General features: G+C 37.9%; 1 protein-coding gene across 6 annotated transcripts in view; it reads right to left on the reverse strand.

Moving 5' to 3' along the window:
- The window catches only part of SPATS2L (spermatogenesis associated serine rich 2 like), a 169421-nt gene that overhangs the window by 38218 nt on the left and 107259 nt on the right, over window positions 1-23944 (reverse strand). For all 6 annotated transcript variants that reach the window (XM_019939192.3, XM_019939191.3, XM_019939196.3 and 3 more), the window contains 3 exons: window positions 22631-22739; window positions 19392-19441; window positions 16452-16698 (listed from right to left, as the gene is read on the reverse strand). In XM_019939192.3, the coding sequence (XP_019794751.1) occupies window positions 16452-16698; window positions 19392-19441; window positions 22631-22739 (406 nt within the window). The remainder of the gene's footprint in view (window positions 1-16451; window positions 16699-19391; window positions 19442-22630; window positions 22740-23944) is intronic.

The following is a 23944-nucleotide window of genomic DNA, read 5'->3' on the forward strand; positions in this document are numbered from 1 at the left end:
ACAGAGACTACACTTGGAAAGTACAAAAGAATACGATCTGGTCCTCGTCAATTTGATTTTAGACATTTGCCCATTTTTGATGGGTAAATTTGACTTTAGTTGAATCCATCATTTACTACCTATATATTAAAAAGGCACAGGATACGTTTTTATGGGCTGAATACTGAGTGCCCTTTAAAAGTTACTTAAAGGGAAATTACAGCATCCAATGAAATGTTCAGCCCAGGTGGTGAACAAAGTAAATAAGTACTGAAAACATCATTTCCTCCAGTAATAAAACAGATTTAAATGGTAGTATACAATTTTATCTTTAGTTATAATAAAGTTTGGAACCTCCCTGTAGAGCAGTAGTTGTCAAACTTTAGTGTGCATGAGTTTTTCCCCTAGTACTTACTGCAAATGCAAATTCCCCAGCACCACCTCCAGAGATTTCGATTCAGAAGTAGATCCAGGATTCAACTTCCTAGGTATTTCTGTTGGGGTGGAGATGGGTGGTACCTAGGTAGTACCACCCACCAGAAGAAACTCTACTGTGAAAGATGAAAAACTAATTTTGGGGGGGGGGGAGGGGCTGTGCGCCATGGCATGTGGGATCTTAGTTCCCTGACCAGGGGTTGAAGCCGCGCCCCCCTGCAGTGGAAGTGTGCAGTCTTAACCACTGGACCATCAGGGAAGTCTCGAAAAACTAATTTTTTGATGAATCTATAAATGTTTTGTTAAAAGTAATTAAGTATAGGCTGGTTCCACCTCACTCCCTCTCTAAATCATAGCTGAGATTCAGGCCTGATGAAATTTTATAAATTGAGAATCTAAAATACAGCTCATTGTACATAGTATAGTAAATTACTGTTATTCTTGAAAATAAGGGGATTTCTATTATAGCCTAGTGGAAATAAAGACCTTAGAACAGAGGAAAATATTACTCTGTTGAATGCAAAAGCATTTTAAAGGAGGACAAGCATGCAAATGAGCTTGGGCTCATTAACCTAGAGCTGAAAATTTTTGTTTGTGTATCACAGAACTGATATGTGGGCTATTGGCTCATCATCCAACCAAAAACTATTTACTGGGAAATTTGAGTAGCAGTATCTGTTTAGGTCCTGAAAAGCTGTCTCATTAGTGAGGTCATTGAATGCTGGAAAGATCTGAATTCTCAAAGACTACTTGGATATATTTGCACACTGGCTGTACAGATCTGTCTCCAAATAAGTAAAACTCTAGGACTCTTTCAGATGAAAACTGGTGGAGAGTTATAGAACCATAATAGAAGTAGGTTCATCTTGACCACAAATCCAGATATTTCTAGCAACAGAATAACAAGAGTTCTTTCCTGGATACAGTGATTTTCCTCTAACATTATGGGCTAGAAGTACCATCAGTTTTCTACCTTTCTGGAATCCACTTGTAAACTCCAATAGACTATAGTTGACTTGGAGTTGTTTCATATCACTGTCCATTAAGGTAGCCATTAGCCACATGTGGCTATTGAACACTCGAAATATGGCTCGTCTGAATCAAGTTGGCTGTAAGTGTAAATTACACACTGAAATTTGAGGACTCAATACAAGAAAAGAAGAGTTAAAAATATTCCTTTGGGGCTTCCCTGCTGGCGCAGTGGTTGAGAATCTGCCTGCTAATGCAGCGGACACGGGTTCGAGCCCTGGTCTGGGAGGATCCCACATGCCACGGAGCAACTAGGCCCGTGAGCCGCAATTACTGAGCCTGCGCATCTGGAGCCTGTGCTCTGCAACAAGAGAGGCCGCGATAGTGAGAGGCCCGCGCACCGCGATGAAGAGTGGCCCCCGCTTGCCACAACTAGAGAAAGCCCTCACACAGAAACGAAAACCCAACACAGCAAAAATAAATATATTAATTAATAAACTCCTACCCCCAACATCTTCTTTAAAAAAAAAATATATATATATGTGTATATATATATATATATTCCTTTGATAATTAAAAAAATATTGATCACATGTCAAAATGATTTTGGGTATGTTGTTAGATAAGATATATTACTCAATTTGATTCACCAGCTTCTTTTTACTTTTTTAATGTGTCTACTAGAAAATTTTAAATTACATATATAGCTCACATTACATTTCTATTGAAAAGCACTAATATACACCAAAAGAAGCATAAGATTGTTGGTCTCTCTAGACTAAGAGGGTATTGATTTTAGTGCAACCTTAAAATATCCTCTGCAATTTCTACATGAGAAAAGTAGAGACAGTGATGTATTATCTTGTTCATCATTACATGCTTGGTGCCTTGTGAGTACATTATGAATACTGAATGGATGCATGAATGATTGAATCAGCATTACTTTGGTACTGTGCATGCCTGGGGCCTTTCCAATTACAGGGAGCCTAGTTTGATGTGAGTCTCTGGTTGTGTCTTTATCCTACAGTCATCAAATACTTGAACCAAAGTAGCTACATCTTGGAAAGAAAAGTTCTCTCTGGAAACACCCAATCTGCCCAGATTTCAATAAAAATTATATACATTTTAATTTAATCCTTGTCCATGTATTTAAAAAATTGCTCCTAGAAGCTTATGTGTTTCTGAATCTATTACCTAAGCCTTCCTTTTATTAAAAATACTTATCAGATCCCAATATTTACATAACTTCTTGAGTACGGTTCTGGTTTCTGATTCAATTTAACTCCACAGACCTGTGCCCACTCACTATGTGCTTGCCTTGGCTAATTCACAGGAGTTAAATGGGACATAGTCTCTCTGCCCTTAACGACTAGTATATAAAATTGAAAAAGTAATATAAGACTCCAGCATGATAAATCTGAGTTGACCTTTCCCCACTGTACTGTCCTGGCACCTTTGTTGAAGATCAATTGACTGTATACATGGTATTCTATTTCTGAACTCTATTCTATTCCACTGATCTAACTGTTTCTCCTCACCCCGATACCACACTACCTTATTTACTAATTACTACATAATGAGTCTTAATATCAGGTAATGCATGTCCTCCAACTTTGCTCTTCTTTTTCAAGACTGTTTCAAGATCTTAGGCCCTTTGCATTTCAATATGTGTATTTCTACAAAAAAAGTCTGATGAGATTTTGACTGGTTTGCATTGAATCTATAAATCAATTTAGAGATAACTGGTTTCTTAACAATCTTGCATCTTTTGATCACTGAACATGATATATCTTCCCTTTTTTTTAGGTTTTCTTTAATTTGTCTCAGCATTGTTTTATAGTTTTTAGTGTCTTGTGCATCTTTAGTTAAATTTATTCCTAGGTATTTTAGATGACATGCAAAATGTCACTGTATATAATTTTTTTTAAATTTCATTTCCCAACTGCTGGTTGCTAGAATACAAAAACACAAATTAACTTTTTATATATTTAAGCTTGTACCTAAAACACCTTGCTACTTTCCTTATTAGTTTTTTGTTTTGTTTTGTTTTGTAGCTTTCTTAAAATTTTCTACATGGGCAATAATGACATCTGTAAATGAAGTTTAATTTCTTCCTTTCCAATGTTTCCTTGTCTTATTGGACTGGTTAGGAATCCTAGTACAATGTAGAATAATCATCCTTGCATTGTTCTTGATCTTAGGAAAACTACATTCAATATTTTATTATCAAGTATTATATTAGCTGTATAGTATATTTTTCATATGTTTATCGGTAAATTCTCTTATATTCTGGGAGTTTTTATTTTGTCAAGTGATTTGAGATGATCATGCTGTTGTTTTCTTTGATTTTGTTAATGCAGTAAATTACACTGATTGGTTTTTAAATGCTAAATTAATGTTGCATTCCTGGAAAAAAGTACCCTGGTCATGGTGTATTATCTTGGGTTTAAATATTGCTTACTTCAGTTTGCTAATATTTTGTTGAGGATTTTGCTCTTTTACTCATGAGCAATATGGTTCCTAAATTTTTCTTGTAATGATTTTTGTCAGGTTTTGATAAGGTTATGCTGGTCTCATTAAAAGAGTTGAAAAGTGCTCCCTTCCTTCTATTTCTAAACTATTTCAGAAAATAAAAATATGTTTAAGATTGCTATTATTTCTTTCTAAAATGTTTTTAAGAGTTCACTGGTGAAGCAATCTGGGCCTGGAATTTTAATTACCAATTGCTTTGACAGGTTTCGGGCTATTCAAATGTTCTATTTCTTACGTATATTTTAGTAATTCGTATTTTTTAAGAAATTTGTCCATTTCACCTTTTGGCATAAAGTTGCTTATAATATCCTGTTTGTTGTTAGTCTTTAAATGAACGAGGGGTCAGGGTCAATTTCATTACCGATATTGGTAATTGGGTTATTGTATTTTCATTATGATGTAGTTCAAAATATTTTCTAGTATCTCTTGTGAATTTTTTCTTTGACCAATGGATTATTTATTTATTTTTATTTATTTATTTTGGCCGCACCATGTAGCTTGCGGGATCTTAGTTCCCTGACCAGGGATTGAACCTGGGCCCTCAGCAATGAAAGCGGGAGTCCTAAGCAATGGACTGCCAGGGAATTCCTGACCAATGAATTATTTAGAAGGCTGATTAACTTCTGAATTTTTGGAAATTTTCTAGATATCTTATTGCTATTAATTGTTAATTTACTTCTATTTTTGGTCAAAGAGCATACTCTAAAGATTTCAAAACTTAACTTTTGTTTTGACACTTATTTTATGGTCCAGTGATTGGTCTATTTTGGTGAAAATGCCATGTGCTCTTGAAGTTGTTGGGTGTAGTGTACTACAAATGTCAATTAGGTCAAGTTGGTTGATAATATTGTTCAAATCTTTTACACTGTTACTGATTTTTAATATACTTGCTCTATCAGTTGCTAAGAAAATGGTGATAAAACCCATAACTATTGTGGATTTGTCTCTTTCTTTAGTTCTATCAATTGCTGCTTCATGGGTCTGGAAGCTTTGTTGTTAGGTGCATGTAAAGTTAGGGTTGTTATGTCTTCTTAAGGAATTGATCAATTTATTATTATGAAAAGATCCTAATTATCTCTGGTAATATTCCTTGTATTGAAATCTTCTTTGGTGTTAATATAGCCTCACCAAGTTTATTATGCTTACCTTTTGGATAGTATATCTTTTCCTTTCTCCTTTAACTTTAGGCCTGTCTCTCTTTCTATGTAAAGTGCATCTCTTGTAATCAGCATATAGTTGGGTCTTGCTATTTTATCCAGGCTGTCAATCTCTGCTTTTTAATTCGAATTTTTAGTCCATCTCCATTTAATGTAATTTTTGATATTATTGGGTTATGTTTACCATTTTGAGTTGTGTCTACTCTTTATCTCTTTGATCTTTTTCCTTACTTCTTTTAGGTGAATTTGTTTTCAAGTAATAGTTTTATCTTTTTTTGTGATACTTCTTCATTCTTTGTCTTTAGAGACTGTTCCAAGGATTACAGTATATATCATTAATTTATTACAGTGTCCTTTGAATCAATATTATACTGCCTCATGTATAAGGTAACAACCATACAATAGTATAATTCCACTTACCCACTCCTGTCAATTGTATATTTATAGTCATATATTTTACCTCTAAATTTGTTGTAAACCTCACAATACATTGTTATTGTTTTTGCTTTACACAGTCAATTGTTTTTTTAAAAAAAATAAGAGAAAAAAAACCTTTTCTTTTTATCCATATATTTACCATTTTCAGTATTTTTCATTTCTTCCAGCAGATTCAAATTTCAATCTGGTATCATTTACTTTCAGCCTAAAGAATATCTTTCAGCTTGTTTTGTAGTGCAAGTCTGCTGGTGATGAATTCTTTCAGCTTTTGTTTATCTGAAATTATCTTAGCTTTACCGTCCTTTTTGAAGGATATTTTCACTAGATATAAAATTCCGTATTGGCAGTTATTCCCATTACATTACAGATTTCATTCTAGAGCTTTCTGGCCCATATTGTTTCTGATGAGAAGTCAACCTTTATTCTTTTTGTTGTTTCCTGTTTGCAATGTGTGTTTTTTCCCCCTGGCTGCTTTTAAGATTTTTGTCTTCACTTTTGACTTTCAGCAGTTTGACTATGATATGCTTTGGTGTGATTTTCTATCATTTACTCTGCTTGGATTTTGCTGAGCTTTTTGGATATGTGGGTGGTTGTTTTATGCTGAGTTTGTAAAAACTGTGGCCATTGTTTCTTCATAAGCGCCCTCCCTCCATTCTCTTCTTTTTCTCTTCTGAGATTCCTATTGCATATCTGTGAGACTGCTTGATACTGCCCCTTAAGTCACCGAGGCTCTGCTTTTTGTTGCTGTTTTGTCTTTTCTTTTAATATTTTTCTCTGTTCTTCAGTTTGTTTATTTTTGTTTTTAATTAATTAATCTTAGTTCCCCGACCAGGGATCGAACCCATGCCCCATGCAGTGGAAGCGTGGAGTCTTAACCACTGGTCCCTGTTCTTCAGTTTGGATGATTTCTTCTGACCTGTCTTCAAGTTCACTGATCCTTTAGTCTTTATTGTCCAAACTGCTGCCAAAGGCATCTGATGACTTTCAAAAAAATTCAGTTATTGTACTTTTTAGTTCTAGGATTTCCATTTTATTCTTTTTATCTCTCCTAAAATTCTCCTCTCTTCACCTTTTTTTGGTAAAATTTTAAAATCCTTATTTATAATCCTTATCTGCTGATTCCAACATCTGGGTTGTCTATGGGTCTGCTTCTAATGACTAATCTTTTCCTTTACTATAGGTCACATTTTCTTCTTCCCATGTCTAGTAATTTTTTAAACTGGATACTGAATACTGTGAATGACACATTGAGAAACACTGGATTTTGTTATTTTCCTCTAAAGAGTTTTGTATTTTGTTCTAATAAGTCATTAAAATACCAGCATATCACTCTCTGCTCCCCCCACCCTGCCTTTTGCCTTGAAGACAAATGTTAGGCATCTTATAAAACAAGCTGGACTGGAAGTAGGTAAGGGGATAGTAGACTGTTCTTTAAAATACCTTTATTTAATTACCCTGTTTTATATTTCTTTTCTTAAGTTTGCCCCCCATCCTATCTGCTGACTCCAAATGCAGAGTTTCCCCATTTTCTGACAGGCAGTCAGCCTCCTCCCTCCCAAAGCTCTCTCTCTCTGAATTCTATGCTGCAGTTTCCCATACTCTGCTTCATCAGTCAATCCTCTTCCACCTACTTTCCTTCCTCTAGAAATTGAGGCCCTCTTTTCCCTTTTCTTCATTATTGTGGATTTCTATATTTAAAAATCCTTTACTATAATTCAGTGGGGTTTATGATGAAGAAGATATAAATTTATGCCTTTCTTTTTCTTAAAAAATTCTTGATATGCTTTGCCAAATTATTTTCCAGTCACTTGGACCCACTGACATTCAGCTGTAATGCATGCAATTGTTCTCACACTTAACTCTTGCCAATACTGAGAACTATCAATTTTCCAGTTACTAAATCTCTGTATCAACTTACATATTGGACTTGTCCTTGACTTAATTTATTTTACAGAGCAAAACATGAACTGTGGTGGTTGTTTTTTGTTAACAGCACCAGAGAAAACAAATCTTCCTTTTGGGAGAAATATGTGAACTTAGATTCAAAGATTTTCATAATATATGTACAGCCATGTATGTGTTCAGATTTGAAAGTTTCTGAAAACTCCTTTTTCTCTTTAGCTTTTACTTTTTAGTGAAAGCCTCATGTACTTAAAAGTAGACTGAAGGAAGTATACGCAGAATTCAAATCTAAATTTAAAGGATGTCTTAAATACAGAGTAGTTCTAAAACAATTATTTTAACCCATTGAGTTTAGATGATTTCATAGTCTCCTATACAAATGTAATTTCAGTAAATCACATCATTTGATGACAATTAACTTAGTATTGTAAAATAGTTCTATCTAGAAAAAACCGATAAACAAAAAATAATTTTGTTGTTATAAAATAATGCCTAAAATTGCTAATATCTGTGTTACTTAAAGCATTACCATTCTCTTAAAAGTATCAATACTTAAGTGAATTCAATAGTGTTTTATAATAACCAATAATAAAGTAATTGGTAGTTCTTTAATCATTGATCTTAGTGTTCTTAAGTACTCACAAAAGAAAAAATGTAAATGGAAATTAAACGTCTCAAAAATGTTCCATCTTTCTACTAATCGGTTTTACAAATAAAAACAATGAGATTAGTGCAATCTTTCTGGACAGCAATATATTAAGCACTTAAAAAATATCCATACCCTTTGAGCCCAATAATTCCACTTCTAAGAAAATATGCCAAGGAAATAATCATGATTGTTCATAAAGATTTATATACAAGAAATGTTTGCTATAGCATTGCTTATAATAGCAAACAAATGGAAACAATGCACATGGACAACAGTTTGGGAATAATTAAAATAAACATGGCAAATTGCAGCCATTAAGGTCATGTTTTTAAAGAACATACAATGATGAGGTAATGTTTGTAATGTCATGTTAAATAAAAAGCAGAATATAAAAGTTCACCCGCTACGTAATATTTGTAAAAACAACCCCTATACATCTGTGCATTTAAAACATTCTGAAATAAAATTTTACGGTGTTTTTTTCTGAGAGGTAGGATATTTTTCCCCTTAAACCTTACTGTATTTTTCATATCTCTCCAATTAATATAAATGCCTTTTAAAAACCAGAAATACAAAATCCATAATTATCTTTAAAAAGCAGCACAGCAACTTAAACTTTTTAATTAACCTACACTTATCCACATATTTTATCATTAATAATTCAAAACAACCAGGAAAAAGGCTTGTTTGAGTTTCTATCATGTGCAGTTATTGTTCTAGACGCCAAAAACACAACAGTGGTAAAAGACATTTGTGGTTCCCATCTTTATAGAACTTGCAGTCTCATAGGAAGACATAAATCAAACCACCACACAAACAAATGCAGAATTACAGCTGTGTTAAGTGTTATGAAAGAAAAGTACACAGTATATGAAATCCTCAATTGGAGTATTTGACTTAGGGATATCAAGAATGAATTCTCCATGGAAGTAACAACTAAGCTCACCTGAAATTACATGAAAAACTAATCAGATGAGGAGGGCATTCCAGGCAAAGACAGTATTTGAGGCAGTTATCAAGTTATTGTCTCTCAACTCCAAATCCACTCTTCTTTGCCCTACTTTGTGATACTGGAGCTGGACGCTGTAAACAATTCTGTTTTGCCAACTGGCAGAACGTTAGCTTTGTCGGTAGAGGGCAACAAAGGGGTCGCACAAGGCGATGAAGACAGAAATACACTTCCCGTCTAGGTTCTGGTCCTTCATTATTATTATTATTCACCACAGGAGCCAGCAGCCATGCAGAGGAGCTCCAGCTGCACTCTCATGCCACGTTCTCTGGCTCCCCAGCCCTGATAGTGGCTTTGAGCAGTTCCAGTCTATCTACACCCTATGGCAATGGTGGGCTTCTTCTACAGAACAGCTTGGGCCAGGCCCTATGCCAAGATTTCTTGCCACCACGAGGCGGCATGCATGTTCCTCTGGGTAGCCACACACCTTGTTTGATGAGGTCAGTCTCAGTTTTAGACTGGGGGACTCTCCCAGTCCTAGTTCCTTTATTGTCCAGTCTTCCTGGAGATAGTAACTGCTCTCTTGACACGTCTAGACCCCTGAGACTCCTTACTTACCCCTTTTAGTAGTTAGCCACCTCCTACAGTTTTAGTTAGCAGTTCTTCCTATTACATTCCTCCCATCCAAATAACTGGTGTGGCTTCTGTCTCCTGACTTGAACCTGACTGTTATACACGGCCAGTACGTGGGACTAAGAGGACACCAGTACGGCTGAAGCAGAGAACAAGAATGGACATGCTGTGCATTGAGGCAGGAACGGGACACAGGGGCCAGAATATGCTGGGCTTGCAGGCGAGGGTAAGACTCTTGGCCTTTATCTTAAGAGTTCAAATGTGTGTCATCTGAAAAGATTACAGGATAGAGAGTGATTTAGAGGGGAACAGAGTGAATGCCATGAGATGAATGAGTGGACACTTAGAGCAGCAGAGGCAAGAAAGGATGGTTTTGATGGGAAGGTAGAGGTAGAGACAGTGAGAAATGGATGGATTCCAGGAATATTTGAAAAGGAGAATCAACAGAACTTGGTGATGAGGAAGATGTCATGACTGATGCCTGGATTTCTGGCTTGCAGAATGGATGGACAGTACACTAAGATCAGGAACAATAAAAAAGCTAAGGCTGGGAAGGGAGATCAGGAGTTTGTTATGAGCATGTTGTTAAAGTGCTTTGAAATCTCAAAGTGAAAATGTCAAGTAAGAGTCTGAGTTCAGAGAGTAGCCTCGACTGGGATGATGAGTTTGTGAGCCAGTGTACATAATTAAGGCTAGGGTATGGCTGAAATGATCTACAAAAAGAGTATAGCTCTATATGAGAAAGGATTTGGAACTAATCCAGCCTTGATGAGACTCAACAATTAACAGCCAGTAAGAGAAGACTTAGAGGTAAACTTGGTGGGAGCAATTTCCTTGGACTAATGGGGCTGTAAGCCATAGGATAGGTTGATAAGTGAGAGAGAGGTAAAGGAATGGAGACCGTGAGTAAAGACAACTCTTTTAAGATGTCACAGAATAACGGTCCAGTGATGAAGCCCCAAGAAAAGTCTTCACATTACAATTATTGTGCACCTTAATTTGCATTTTTCATCATTCTTCCATCTCTACATGACAGGCTAATTAACAGAAATTCAGAGGAACCAATAACTTTGGAACAGAGACCAAAACAGGTTTATTCAGAAGACATAATGTCAGTCAGTTCTGCCTTTTCGTAACTTCTTTATCGAATACAGATAGACTTTATTATTTCATTCATGTTCTATAAGACTTGATCAGCTCAGAGGGCATAAAAGCTGGAAACTTTCTAATTGGAAGCCAATCTTTTAGTTTAATTTACATTGTCTTTACAAGGTCTCATACGTCATTAATACTTTTACAGGTTTATTTACATTAAAAGATAATAGATAACAAAGTCGCTGGATTAATAAGCTGTCAATGACACAAGGTAGGCATGTTAACTTGATTTGTTTTGCAGACTTATTTCTCTGAAAAACAGGCTTAATTCTCATAGCATTTTGATAGAACCATTTAGATCTTTGTTCAAAATTAAGAAAAAAAAGGGAAGGCCTTTTATTCTTCGCAAGGAGTGCATTCCATTTAATTAAGTCTATTTTTAACTGAAAACTGCCGTAACAAGGTCTGAGTGGGAAGTTACGAAGGTATCAGCTATTCAGAGATGAGTAGGTTTGTGGTTTTGCTGTAAGGATGTAGCAAAAGTAGTTTTCAAATGAGAAAGAGAAGGGAGAGGGCTCTGGATTTCGCTGTACCCAGGTAACAGAAAAACACCCGAGGGGTTTTCATATCCTGTGTCCTCACGTCGATACATCCTATGTCTGTCTCCATCTCTTTCTGCTTTATCACACACACAGAAAGGAAGCAGAGGCCTAAGCCACTGAAAACACAATGTAAGGCCACCCCTAATACTACTTGAACAGTTCAGACACAGTGCTGCTGGAAGCAGATGTTGAGACTGAACAACGCACAACTACAAACAAGAGTTAACACCAAGGATCTGATGCCAAAATAATAGAGTGAGAATAATGATAAATGTGCTCTAAAATATAAGCTTTAAAACGCCTGTTCACATGACAGTACTTAATGTCAGCTATATATACGAATAAAGTACTATATCTTTAATTAAAAACCAATGGTTATAACTCTACAAGGGCTTCACCTAAAATAATCCTTAATTAAAGTTTAAATAAAACATTGGCTGTTCAGACCAAGATAGCTTGATGTGACAGAATGTGAACAGGGGCATCCTCAGCCTCAATGTCTCAGCATCCACATCTCCTCTTCATCCACTCATGTCACGTATGGCCTTATCCGCGGTTGCTACCCACACTTCCCTTCCTGCCCCAGTCTCTCTCCTACTTGCTGGCTTCACAACATTTACTATAATCTATAATCATTCAGCTGTATTCTGCTTTACTGTGCATCTCTCCAAGAGGGCAAAACCTTTTTAATTTTGTTTACTTCTTCTAGAAGAATTCCTGGCGCATGTTAGATGCTTAAAACATTTCCTGGATAGATAAAGAAATGATTTGAGGGTTTACTTTGTGCCAGATGCTGTGCTGATCACTTCATGTATCTCATTTACCGCTCACCACAATCTTGTAAAGTAGAATATTTTGCAAGTGAAGATAAAAACACAGAGCGGTTAGCTTGTCCAGGGTCACACACCTAGTAAGTGACAAGGCCAATATTTGAATCCAAACATGTTTAATGCTAAAGACCTGGTTCTTAGCTATGATATTATGTTGCTTCCATCTGAGAGCTGGCACGGCTGAGATCCTGGAATATACACGTTTGGCTTTTCTATTAAAGTTCTCGGCAAGCTGCTTTCTTCTTGTTGATCTTTTCTAATCCTCTGGTCCAATATAGGGTTTAGAAAAGCAGGGGAAATAATCTTGTAGCTAGGGCCAACAACAGCATTAAAAAATCTGCCTGGAAATCCTATAGGGAACCTCACATCATAAAAATATTGTAAAACAGTCTGTTGTTGTTGTTGCTTTTTAATAAGAAGCACAAATGAAGGACAAGCAGCCAACATTCTAAAACAACAGGACCCTTTCTCTCACATTTGGTTCAGTTCACCTAGAGAATGAGAAAGCAGTTCTGTGCCAGAGGCATGCCAAACACAGAATCTGCACTGCAAAGGTAAAACGATGGAGCTGCTCCTGTCCTCCAATACAGGGCAGACTGCGAAGTCTGGTTTGTGGAGGTCAGTGAACACTGCATGGGGCCTTCTGTTCGAGACAAGTAACAGGTAACAGAAGAGCTGGCTTCCCAGGATGCTTGACAAGATGAGAGGATATAAAGGAAGCCTGCTGGGAAGAGAAGCTGAAGACAAGGAAAGCCCCGCCCCCAAGTTTATCTCAATGGAGCCAGTTGGTGGCCCATAATCCTGCTCCTTTCCTATTGGATGGGAATTGTGTCCAGAGGGAGAAAGACGACACAGGAATCTGAATTCCTGTTCTGGCCCCTACGGCGATAAGCGCCTGTACATTTCAGCAATCTGAGCCCTAAGAAAAGTAGTGCAGGAGCAACATTTAAGATAACTGAACCCTAAGGGTATAATGTGCTTTAGTCATTTAGATGGAGCCTTAGAAATAAAAGTAATCCTTGGCATTACATTTGGTAAAACTAAATCTTGATCTACTCCTTGTCTGAGTTTGTACTTGGACGCAGATGATCTTGATCGGATTATGTAAAAGATCTAATTTGAGCTGTTATTAAAAATTCTGAAATACAGAAAAAACTACTCCAAGGCTTAAAAAAGTAATTTTGTACTAAGTTTAAATCAAACTCCCCAACTTCAAAGCTATATGCTGACATGCAGTGTTGTCCCACTCGACAGTACTATATTTACAGCCTGAAATGATGATGCTTTGGGTGGTTATGTTTCATGTGGGAAGTCACACTAACACCCTGGAACCACCTGCATATATCTTAAAGTTAACTTTTCTCCTACCAGAAAATGATCCTTTTAAAACTTTTAAAAAGAGAGATCTTGAATGTCAAGGTGTTATAAAAAGATAAAACATGCATTCCACATGTTCACAGCCTGCTGCCCAGCTGGGCATTCAGAACAGGCTTTCCTGAGGCAGTTTCATTATTGGAAAGCTTGATAAATGCTCCACCACTAGCAGACTGGAGATTTCTTTTATGCTCATACTTCGAACTCACTCAAGTACAGAATACCATTATCTAGCTTTGTTACGATTACTTTTTCCTAATTTTTCAATTATGCATCTTTTGGGAGTAAGGGAGCCTGTGGTTTTAGCAATAACTCTCTAACATGTGCATAAAATTGCATCCATTTGAGTCAGGCTTTTGCTAACCAAAGAGAGTTACCCCCGGGTGTGGGTCTTCTCAGTTTCTCGACCCAAGGGCCTTGGTTTCCTCAGCTATAAAGTGAGGGGAGTAAGGAATCGTTCCCATCCTTTTCAGTTCCAAAGGTCTACTCAAAATGGGGTGTGGAATGCCCAAGACCCAACACTCATCTGTGAACTATCTAGCAGAGGTCTCAGGATTTCTGATAGACTGAATAAGCATTTCAGAGTCATTTGACAGTTTTGGTATCAACTTCCCGATGAACCTTCATTATCTTTGGGAAGGAAAACTTAACTAGTTATAAACTCATTTTAAAATTTATGATCACAATAAGTGAGCTGCTGATGAATGGTCAACCAGGAGGATTCCCTGCCTTTTGCAAAAACATCTAATAACCTTCCATTATCATCATTTTATTCTTTAACAGAAAAATTTACATGAGTGATAGATTTGTATTATTAATTACTAACAAATAATACTGACATACCTCAATGCCTTCATGCTAAGCTTATAAAACCAAAGGGATATTGGGATGGCTCTTTGTGCAATAAAGTATTCTTTGCCAAAAGTTTCATGATAGGGTTCACAAAAGCCCCCTGGTACAGAGAACTCGTCGGATGGGTACTTAACTTTCAAGGTAGCTATCCACCGTGAAGTGAAGCGATTCACTACTGCATTTGCTCTAATGTCATATACTTGATAGAGTTACTGAAATTGCTTTAGGAAGAAGGTATAAATTATAAGTAAATGAGCAACTATATGTGCTGCGCTTTTAGTGTATGATTGATATCACAACAGCAACTTGAGTAATTAGCTTTTGAAATAATTGGTGTGAAGGCAAATCACAAGCAAAGTTGGGAATGTGCCACTCGATTATTTAATGTCTTTCTCCTGCCCAGACTATAAATCAAAACATTCTCAAAATTGTAGGCAGAGGAAAAGCTGAATGAAAAGATTACTGGAAAATCCAGATTCTAAATAGAAGTAGGTGATTTTCGTTGTTTGTTTTTAAGAAATCCTTGTGTAGTAAGGATTATCTGAATTATAGCACTATTAATAGTGTTGTTAGGTAATGTGTTTATGGAAGAAAATTAGAGCTTTGTGAACAATTAAAAAACTTCCTAGTGTGTTATTTAATGCTTCCTCATGGTATCCCTGATTCAATACTGGTTACTATGTGATTTTCTGTTTGTACTTGTCTTTTCTGCTAGACTAAACTCTTCTCAGGTAGGGCCCCTGTCTTATTCATCCTTGGTCTATCTTAGGAGGCATTTTGAAAAACAGGGCACTTTTAAAATTTATCTAAATGATTGCGTATGGGTGGGTGTTGGGGGCAGGATGCTAAATGACTTACAATCACAGGAATCCCACACAACGAAGAACTGCCCTGTAACCTGAACTTTCTCACATCCTCCTAGACACATGACATGTAAACCCAAGTATTTTTTGTACAGTTTTCCTATGGACTTCCAAGGTATACTTGGATTTCTAGGGTTCAACTACTGTGGAAATTAAGAGAAAATTGGACTCTTTGGTGTTCAGAACTTTACCAAGAGCTTTTCACCATTTGGAAAATCCCGTGGCCAATCACATGGGCAGTCACATTATTTGAGTTGACAATCAGCACTTGTCAGTCTGTATTTGTAGCAGCTGCATTCACAGTGATCCCATGTCTACATAAAAATATACTTATTCAGTTCTTACTTCACATATCACATATAAATAAAGAGTGTTCACGTTACCCAGTTGAGTACTGTCTCCCTTCTTTTAAGTGCAAAGTGATTCATTATAATTGGGTGTGAACGTCTGGCCATTTTATTAGGCCTTCTATTTTAGTTGTTCTTGAACTTCTTATGTTTTTATATTATTGACATTTTGTTTCTAGGTAGAGTATATTATCTACGAATTTTATTTTAGTATTTGATATAAAAATGGAGCATCGGGTCAGACAGTATTGAAGACCACTGATCCAGTAGATTCCTGTACAGCTGCCTTATGTTGCAGAAAAGAAATGGGACACTAGAGATGAAATGATGCCCCCAAGGTCATACAGTTGATTAAGTAGCCTTTTGTCAAGTAATGAATGTATAGCTATAGCACAAGTAATTAACATTCCAGATTCTAACACCCTGGGATATATATTCTATCACATAATACAAAATACCAGGAGTTAAAATAACTTGGCCTACCCTTTAATAACATTTCCTTTGGTCACCAATTATCCCTCCCTTATCCCAGCAAAAGTGAAAAATTTCTTTAAACTGGAATTTCCTTTTTCCTGATGATCCCAATACAGACTAGAACTATATTTTTTAGTTAAAAAAACCCTCTGACTTAGTGCAGGGCTAGATTGCACACTTCTTCTCTAGCCTCGTCACCTTCCTCCCTGCCTCCACCATCCTGCGAGAAGACCGCTTGAATCTGTGGACACCAGAAAAGAACAATCTTTCCCTTCCACCAACATCAACAGTAGCAATGACTGTCCCAGTGGGTCCCTTGGCATCCTTTTCTTCTATGTCTGCCTAAGCAACTTTACTTAAGGATAACTGACCTGTGACCCCACGGAGTGCCTTTGAAGGTTCCTCGAGTATTGAGATCTTTTTCTCACGGGGGGCAAGGGCTGGTTTTTCACTGGCAGAATCAGTGGATGAGCTGTCCTTCTCACAGCCGTTGACGTGGCCATTCTGTATCTCTGGCGGCGGTGGCTGCACAGGCCCTGCTTCGGGCCTCTCTGCCTTGTCTTTAGCATCTTTGTTGCCTTGATGCTGCTTGGACTTGCTTCTTTTTCTCTTATTGTTCTAGAATGAGAAACAAATGAGAAGCTCACATCCTTGAAATAGAAGGTGAACCCCAGAGACCAAAATAAGATATGTTACCCTTTTTTTGTTTTCTGGCTCTTCTAATAGAATGGGTGAAAACGCCTATGTCTTTATTAACCACCCAAGTTAATGTAAATATCTTCTTTCCTACAATGAGCTGTATAAACTTGTACCTCGTAAGCATAGTAAACAAAAAGTTTTCTTTAAAAGGAAAAAAGCAGCAGGAAATGGCTTCAATAGCTGACACATTACTTGAGCACATTGAGTTGCTACATATCTGAATGGCCATACAGTAGAGTCTTGTGATAACTGCCCTGGAAGAACCTGAATTCAGCTATTGTGGTATTGGAGAAGAGGTCTCATTTCTTAAAGAGATGATGGACGGGGGTGGGGGGGTGGGGGTGGGGGGGATCAGGGAGGACACTAAGGTTCTGATCCTCTTGAGGGGAGGAGAGGCAGGGGGAGGCCTGGTACAAAAGAGGCAGGGAAGTCCCTCTGAAAGGAGGAAGTAGAGTCAGATCCCCAAAGTCCAGGTTGGATCTAGGAAAAGGCACCAATCAACCAGGAGATCCCTGGATTGCTGTCACTGTCCGGGAATCATCCCCATGAATACTTAAGCTGGAGTGGACAACGGCTACAAAGGAACGCCGAACCCACGTGGGTCCACCTGGATTCGCACTGTGCACCTGTATCTGGATCTCTCGGCTGCTACCTGAACGGCATTACGAGACTTCAGTTACATTTAGTTCAAAATAACGCAACCCTGCATTCTAGATAATTGAAAACTTTTAGACCTTGGTGCAAGCCTCAGCCAATGAGAACAGACATGGGGCCCATCAGGGCAGACCCTGTCCCGCCTGTTGCATCAGTGTCCCACCAGCTGAACATCAGCCCGGCTTTGTTCTTCAACACATTTGGAAAAAAAAATAAAAAGAAGGGCCTCCCTGGTGGCACAGCGGTTGAGAGTCCGCCTGCGATGCAGGGGACATGGGTTCGTGCCCCGGTCCAGGAAGATCCCACGTGCCACGGAGCGGCTGGGCCCGAGAGCCATGGCCGCTGAATCTGCGCGTCCGGAGTCTGTGCTCCGCAATGGGAGAGGCCACAACAGTGAGAGGTCCGTGTACCGCAAAAAAAAATAATAAATAAATTAATTAATTAAATAAAAAGAAACAGTTTTCTCTTGATTCTCCACCCCACTCTCCTTCGTTTCCTTTGAAACCACAATCATGCCCCTGAGTAAGGGCTCCTCCAGGGGAGAGAAATGCACTGACTGGGTGAAGGAAGGCCCAGGGGCACTTATTCCCACACAAGCCCTGCGTCTCCTGGGCTGGGGAGACAGTTTTCCCACTGAACCTCTAAGAGGGAGGCTTAGTAATGAGTTGAGTCTGCAGCTGCCGTCTGCTCTGTTTTTCACATCAGAGAAATTTCATACCCAAACCACACATCTGAAATTCCTCCAGGTAAGTATAAATACTGCCTTTCAATCACCTGCAAATTGTCTTCATCTCACATAGAAGCCTGGGAAGCTATGATTAAAGATAAGCAGAGATTGTCAAAGACGGTGGCATACAAAGATTTAAAAATTTTTTCATAATTCTTCCTATTCTCCATGAAGCTAGGAGGAGAAAAAGGAGGAACGGATCATTCTAGTAATTTCAGTAATCTCGGGATTTTATGAAAGCAATACTGCTTTCTTGTGTTTGTTTAAAACCTGTGCCACAGGCCTGCGATCTTCCCTCAGTGGGAAGGGTATATCCTGGGATTCCCAAAACACAAGGCTTCTCTGGGAATAGTGGGAATGGGTGGGGAAGTTACTTCGAAAAGAGAAGCAGACTTTTTGTGAAAGTCATGCAACAGGTTACAGGCCAAGAACAAGAAGGAAGCTGCGGGCTTCCCTGGTGGCGCAGTGGTTGAGAGTCCGCCTGCCAATGCAGGGGACACGGGTTTGTGCCCCGGTCCGGGAAGATCCCACATGCCGCGGAGTGGCTGGGCCTGTGAGCCATGGCCGCTGAGCCTGTGCGTCTGGAGCCTGTGCTCCGCGGCGGGAGAGGCCACAGCAGTGAGAGGCCCGCATACTGCAAAAAGAAAATAAAAAAATAAAGAAGGAAGCTGCACCTCACTGGAGCTAGTGAGGGCTCCAGTGCTCCATGGTCACTCACAAGACCAGAAAGGCACGTTCTGGAGACAGAGGCCAGTGTGTGCGCTGCACACGGCACGTGTGCCCGTAAGTCGAGACTGTGTGACTAGACAAGAAAGCAAAATAACGTGAGAGGGGCAGAGTAAAATCTCCCCTCTGTTCTGTGAAAATATATTTAGGGCTTTTCAAGTATCTTTAAAACACTCCTTAATTTTTTCCTTTGTGCTACAGGATACGTTCAGGCAAGTTAACGTCTAGAATCCTTTGAATTCTCCGGTTGGGCTCGCCTTAATACTTAAAAAGAAAACTCTGGGATTTCAAAAGCACACCTGGTGGTTAAAAACACTTGAACAGAAAACAAGGGCATTAGTAGGGAGGGTGGCCGGTAATTTAAGAGAGTCGTGAATCTGGAAGCTTCCTGGGTGTACATATTAACATATATGAAAGAAGCACAAAATTGGCAGCCTTGTTAAAATGATAACAACCATGAAGATTCTGATGGAAGCTGCTAATTTACAATCAATATCAATCTTACCTTCTTTTTTCCTGTCATATTCCATTCTTTCAGAACTTGAATTGCACTGCCTAGACAAAGACAAAGAATCTTCAACATGCATTCACATAATAAAGCACCACACAAAATTCATCTCTGTCTTTCCATCTTGGTAGTGATTTTTTTTCCGGCTTTTTCATTTGTTTTGATACATCCTACCTTAATAAAAATGCCAGTTTCATTTTTTATTTCCAGATTTTCATTAAATTCACTGCATGATCTTGGTTTTATCAAAGTATTAAGCCCTACTACATGAAGCTTACTTTGTTTTATCATTATGTTGTCTTAGAGAAAATGAAATAGATCGAGAATTTTCTGATAGCTTCATTGCCATAGGTAGAATTAAAATTGTTCTGTTTGATATATGAATCAAAATACCTCTAATCTTCCAGGCTAAACATGAGATTTTGAATATTATTAACCATGTGAATCCTAACTTTTTGTTTGGCTATTCCTGCTCATTTTCTGCCTCTACTCATTATGTTCACAACCTGCAGGGTGATAAGGACAGACGATCTGATGTTAGCTTTGCTCTCATCACTGTGAATAGGGATGGGATGCAGTCTTTGCAAGGTTCCGCTTTGAAACAAAAGAAGCTCATCAAATAAGTTGAGTCCTAGGTTCTGTCAATGCCATTCACATGCATACGTGGCACTGCTCAGATGCAGAGGAAAAGCCTCACTTGATTAAATTAGAAAACATTTTAAAAGAAATGCTTAACCACTGGTCAGCTACACTATCTTCATGTAGTCTTAGTAAGTTCTTCACTCATTCCAACTGTGCTGGGGGTAATTTCAACAATCGGTTATTGGTAATGAGTAGACCAGTTGTTCTCATTTAAATAGGTGCTTCTAAAAGAGTAGCTCTTACATGTATCCTTTTAACAATTTTAAGCATTCTCATACAGTCTCATTATACTAATAGTTCTCTACAATGAGTGTGTTGGCTAAACAAAGATAAACTTCAGGCGGGTCGTTATAACAAATTTCAAATTAGTACGGTCCCAATTATTGAGTCTACTGTTACTGTTTGATAACCAGAAGGCCATAGTGTTTGGACTAATGTTCAGAAAGCCTAATTATTCCTATCCATTCACAGTTTCCAATTCAATGCCCCTCTTAGGCCTTTTGCGTTACATGTACTTGAAATAATAAGACTGCACTTAAAAGTAAGCTATAATTCAGTCTTTTTATTAACTGGGCTGGTCTTTTTCTAATTTGCCCAGAGAATTAATGTTTCACAGTATTTTCCTTTTGAAGAACTTTAGGAAGTCACTTTCACTAGGTTACTTCGTAAGTCACACCAGTGGCTAATAATCATTAGGGTAGTTCTTACTTATAGCTCAACTTCAGTTTTCCAGATAAAATTAAATTTTAAAAAATGTTAAATACTGTTTTTTTAATCAGAGGGAGGAGGTGAGTTGCTTACTGCTTTCAACTGCAATATTCAATTATACATCTAATTTGCATATTTTGACATAAATTCTATTTGCAATTTGGACAACAAGCTTTTAGAGGGTAATTCTGAAGAAGAAATAACTATGTTTACAGACAATTTTGAAATTGTTGTCATTAAACTTTAATTATACTGAAACTGCTTGGAGTTCTTTAAGCCGCTTTTAGTGTGCCTCGTAAATGATTCTTAACAATTATTTCTGATTTTCAGTGATTTTTAAACAAGTTTTCTGACTGCTCCCCATCCAAAATGATATGAGGTTTCTCAGCAATCGACGAGTCTTTAAAAATGAGACCTCAATACCGACAAGGTGAAAATGTCAAGAAGGACAAGCATGGTGCTCTATTTAAATATGATCGGATTTGATGACAGTCCATCAGTTACTGAGTATCTGCGCATCTCATCAGGGGTCATTCTGTAATAAAAACTTTCATGATGGAGAACGTCGGGGCCTCAATCCAACTGAGGCTGGGGAGGCATGGGGATAATAACCTTTTTCCTTTCCTAAAGCTTTTTTCCATGTGAGTGATGTTGGCAAGTGAAACCTGAAAAGAGTTTATCTGAGCCAGGATACGCATGTTTCCCCCAATTTTTTCTTGAGATGAATTGCACTAAATGCTGCAAAGGTGGAGTAAAATTACATTCTCTGTATTTGTATCTGGTGAGTAAAGATTCTTGTACACGAAGCAGGAAAAACAGTCAGAAAAGTTATGCACCGTGGGTCTGCTTGCAGGTCTATTTTGAATGATAATCATTTTTAATTCAATTAGGACCCTAAATCCTGACTGCAGATATCAGAATGTGAGTGTGTTGCCTGGTTCCAAGACCTTGCCTGAAATGCAATTGTACTATATGTAGAAACTTAGGAAGATTATTCTACTCCTAGGAAAGTAAGTAAATCAAACCGTCCTTAACAAATAAAGTGTAACTAGGATAAACCCGAGGAATGTGCTGATAGGTCTTCCCTGACCTTTCGGTCAGATTATGTTTAGTTAGTCCATACTGACAAAACAGAAACTAATGCTGGGACAGAAGACATATGATAACTAAGGACAGGTATGAGATCTCTGTTTATAAATGGAACTTTAATTTGAGTAGGAGAGAAGACTTTCCCATAATTTATAGGAAATCTAAAGCAGTAGGTTATCCATTTCTAGAATAAATACATTCCTGAGACTTTAGATTCTATACCGTCACTGGCAATGGGCTGTCCAAAAAAACAATTTTTTTTTAGACAGCAAAAAGTTCTAGAGGTAGATAAGATGAACTGATATTCTGACTAAGTAGGTAATCTCAAAATCATAAACTAAGGATATTAAAGACTAAACCAGTCCTCTCAGGCTACATAAGCATCAAGTTCAAGGATTCCAGTCGTAAGGCCAAGTAGAACTATGCTGGCTGAAGAGTTGAGAAGGCTTCCCAGATCAGGAGTAAAGTACATTATCCTCCATTAACAAGGGCGCCATCAGATAAAGGACGTGTTTAGTAACAAATTGGACAGACTGGTTGACAACGGAATTAGTAGCATTACAATATGTATCCTTTGCAAACTACCTACAGTCTGTCTTTTTTTTTCCCCAATGAGGAAAAAAGAACTTCCAAATTCTGCTCTTAATATGTAGATGTGTCTTTAAAACCTAGCATATTTTAATGAAAATTAAAGTATTAGTGAATAATTGGTATTCAATGCATTCAAGGAAAAAAATACAGAATATATGGAATATCTAGTTCTAACGTCTTCGGGTTCAGGGGACGTGTATACTCACCATCCACGAAGGCCTGCACTGCTTTATCTACATTAAAATCAAACTGCTGTAGCACCAGAACTATTTCATTATTGCTTTTGTTGGGAACAACTGATCGAACCGCATAGATCTGCAAAGGAGAGGAAAAGAAAAAGAAAGGTAAACGTTTTGAATATTTTTCAACCATATTAGTCTCTCACTGGATAGAATGATATCTGTTAGAAAGGCCTTGAAAAGCCAACTAATCTACCTTCTTGCCATCAAGCATACTCAAGGCACTTCAGACCACTAAAAATTAATCCTGGTGACCACCTTGATAGCCTCTTTACCTGAATACACATTTCTACAGAGACGTCCTTGTTAGGACTGGAGTAGCATGTGGGAAAAGCCAACTCTGGTTTTGCAACCCACTCCCCCCACCAACCCAGCCCCAAGACTCCAAGGTGTACTTTCAGTGAGTACTTTTCAGTGAGTACACAGATAGTTTTCTGTCTCAGGCTCTCTTCTCCGTGGGCTCAGGGCAGCTCTTTGGAAAATTTACAGAAATAGCCTCATGCCTCAGCTTCTCTGATCTGCACAGTGGAGACAGTCATAGTGAGGTTCACAGAAGTGTGGTGTGAAACTCCATTAATTTTTATAGAGATATAGAATGTGGGGCATTGCATTTTTGAAATAGCAATCTTAGCCATAATACGGAAAACGTTCCCCAACACACTTCTGAAAATCAAACATTTAAAACAGTAAAAGTAAATACATGTATGAGAGCTAAGGACTTCAACAGGTTAAGCTGATATTCAATTTTTTAATGACCTATAGGTATTTCTTAATCACATTTTGCACATGTTCTTTCTTTTTGCCTAATAGAATTAATGGACCTTTATCTCACAGAACTTGCAATTACTACAGGACGCTCTATCCACTTCAGCAAACCCTGGCTCCCCCAGCTTTCTATCAAGGGGATTACTGCAGCCACTACTGACAAGTATGAGAGTACTACCTGGTGCCAAGGTGCGTAGCATCCACAATGATGGCCACAAAAGCACTGCACAATCCTTACCTGGTTAGATTGAGTTTTAGAGTTACATGCAATTTACTGTAATCAGATTCATGGACTGTGGATTATATGTGTATGATAACGTGTAATGTGATTCTGTTGCCCAGAACACTCAATTAAGCAGCATAGCCTATTTCCTAATTATGTTAGAAAATAGACAGCCTACTCCATTTCGATGTACATGTAAGAGTATTTAGATTATAATGAGAAAACAGCACAAGATATGGGTTTATAACTTGGAGAGGTTCTGACATTATAGAAAGCTGGCTTTGAATCTTGAC

The sequence above is a fragment of the Tursiops truncatus genome, chromosome 7 (genome assembly GCF_011762595.2).
Source record: "Tursiops truncatus isolate mTurTru1 chromosome 7, mTurTru1.mat.Y, whole genome shotgun sequence".
NCBI classification, from domain to species: Eukaryota; Metazoa; Chordata; class Mammalia; order Artiodactyla; family Delphinidae; genus Tursiops; species Tursiops truncatus.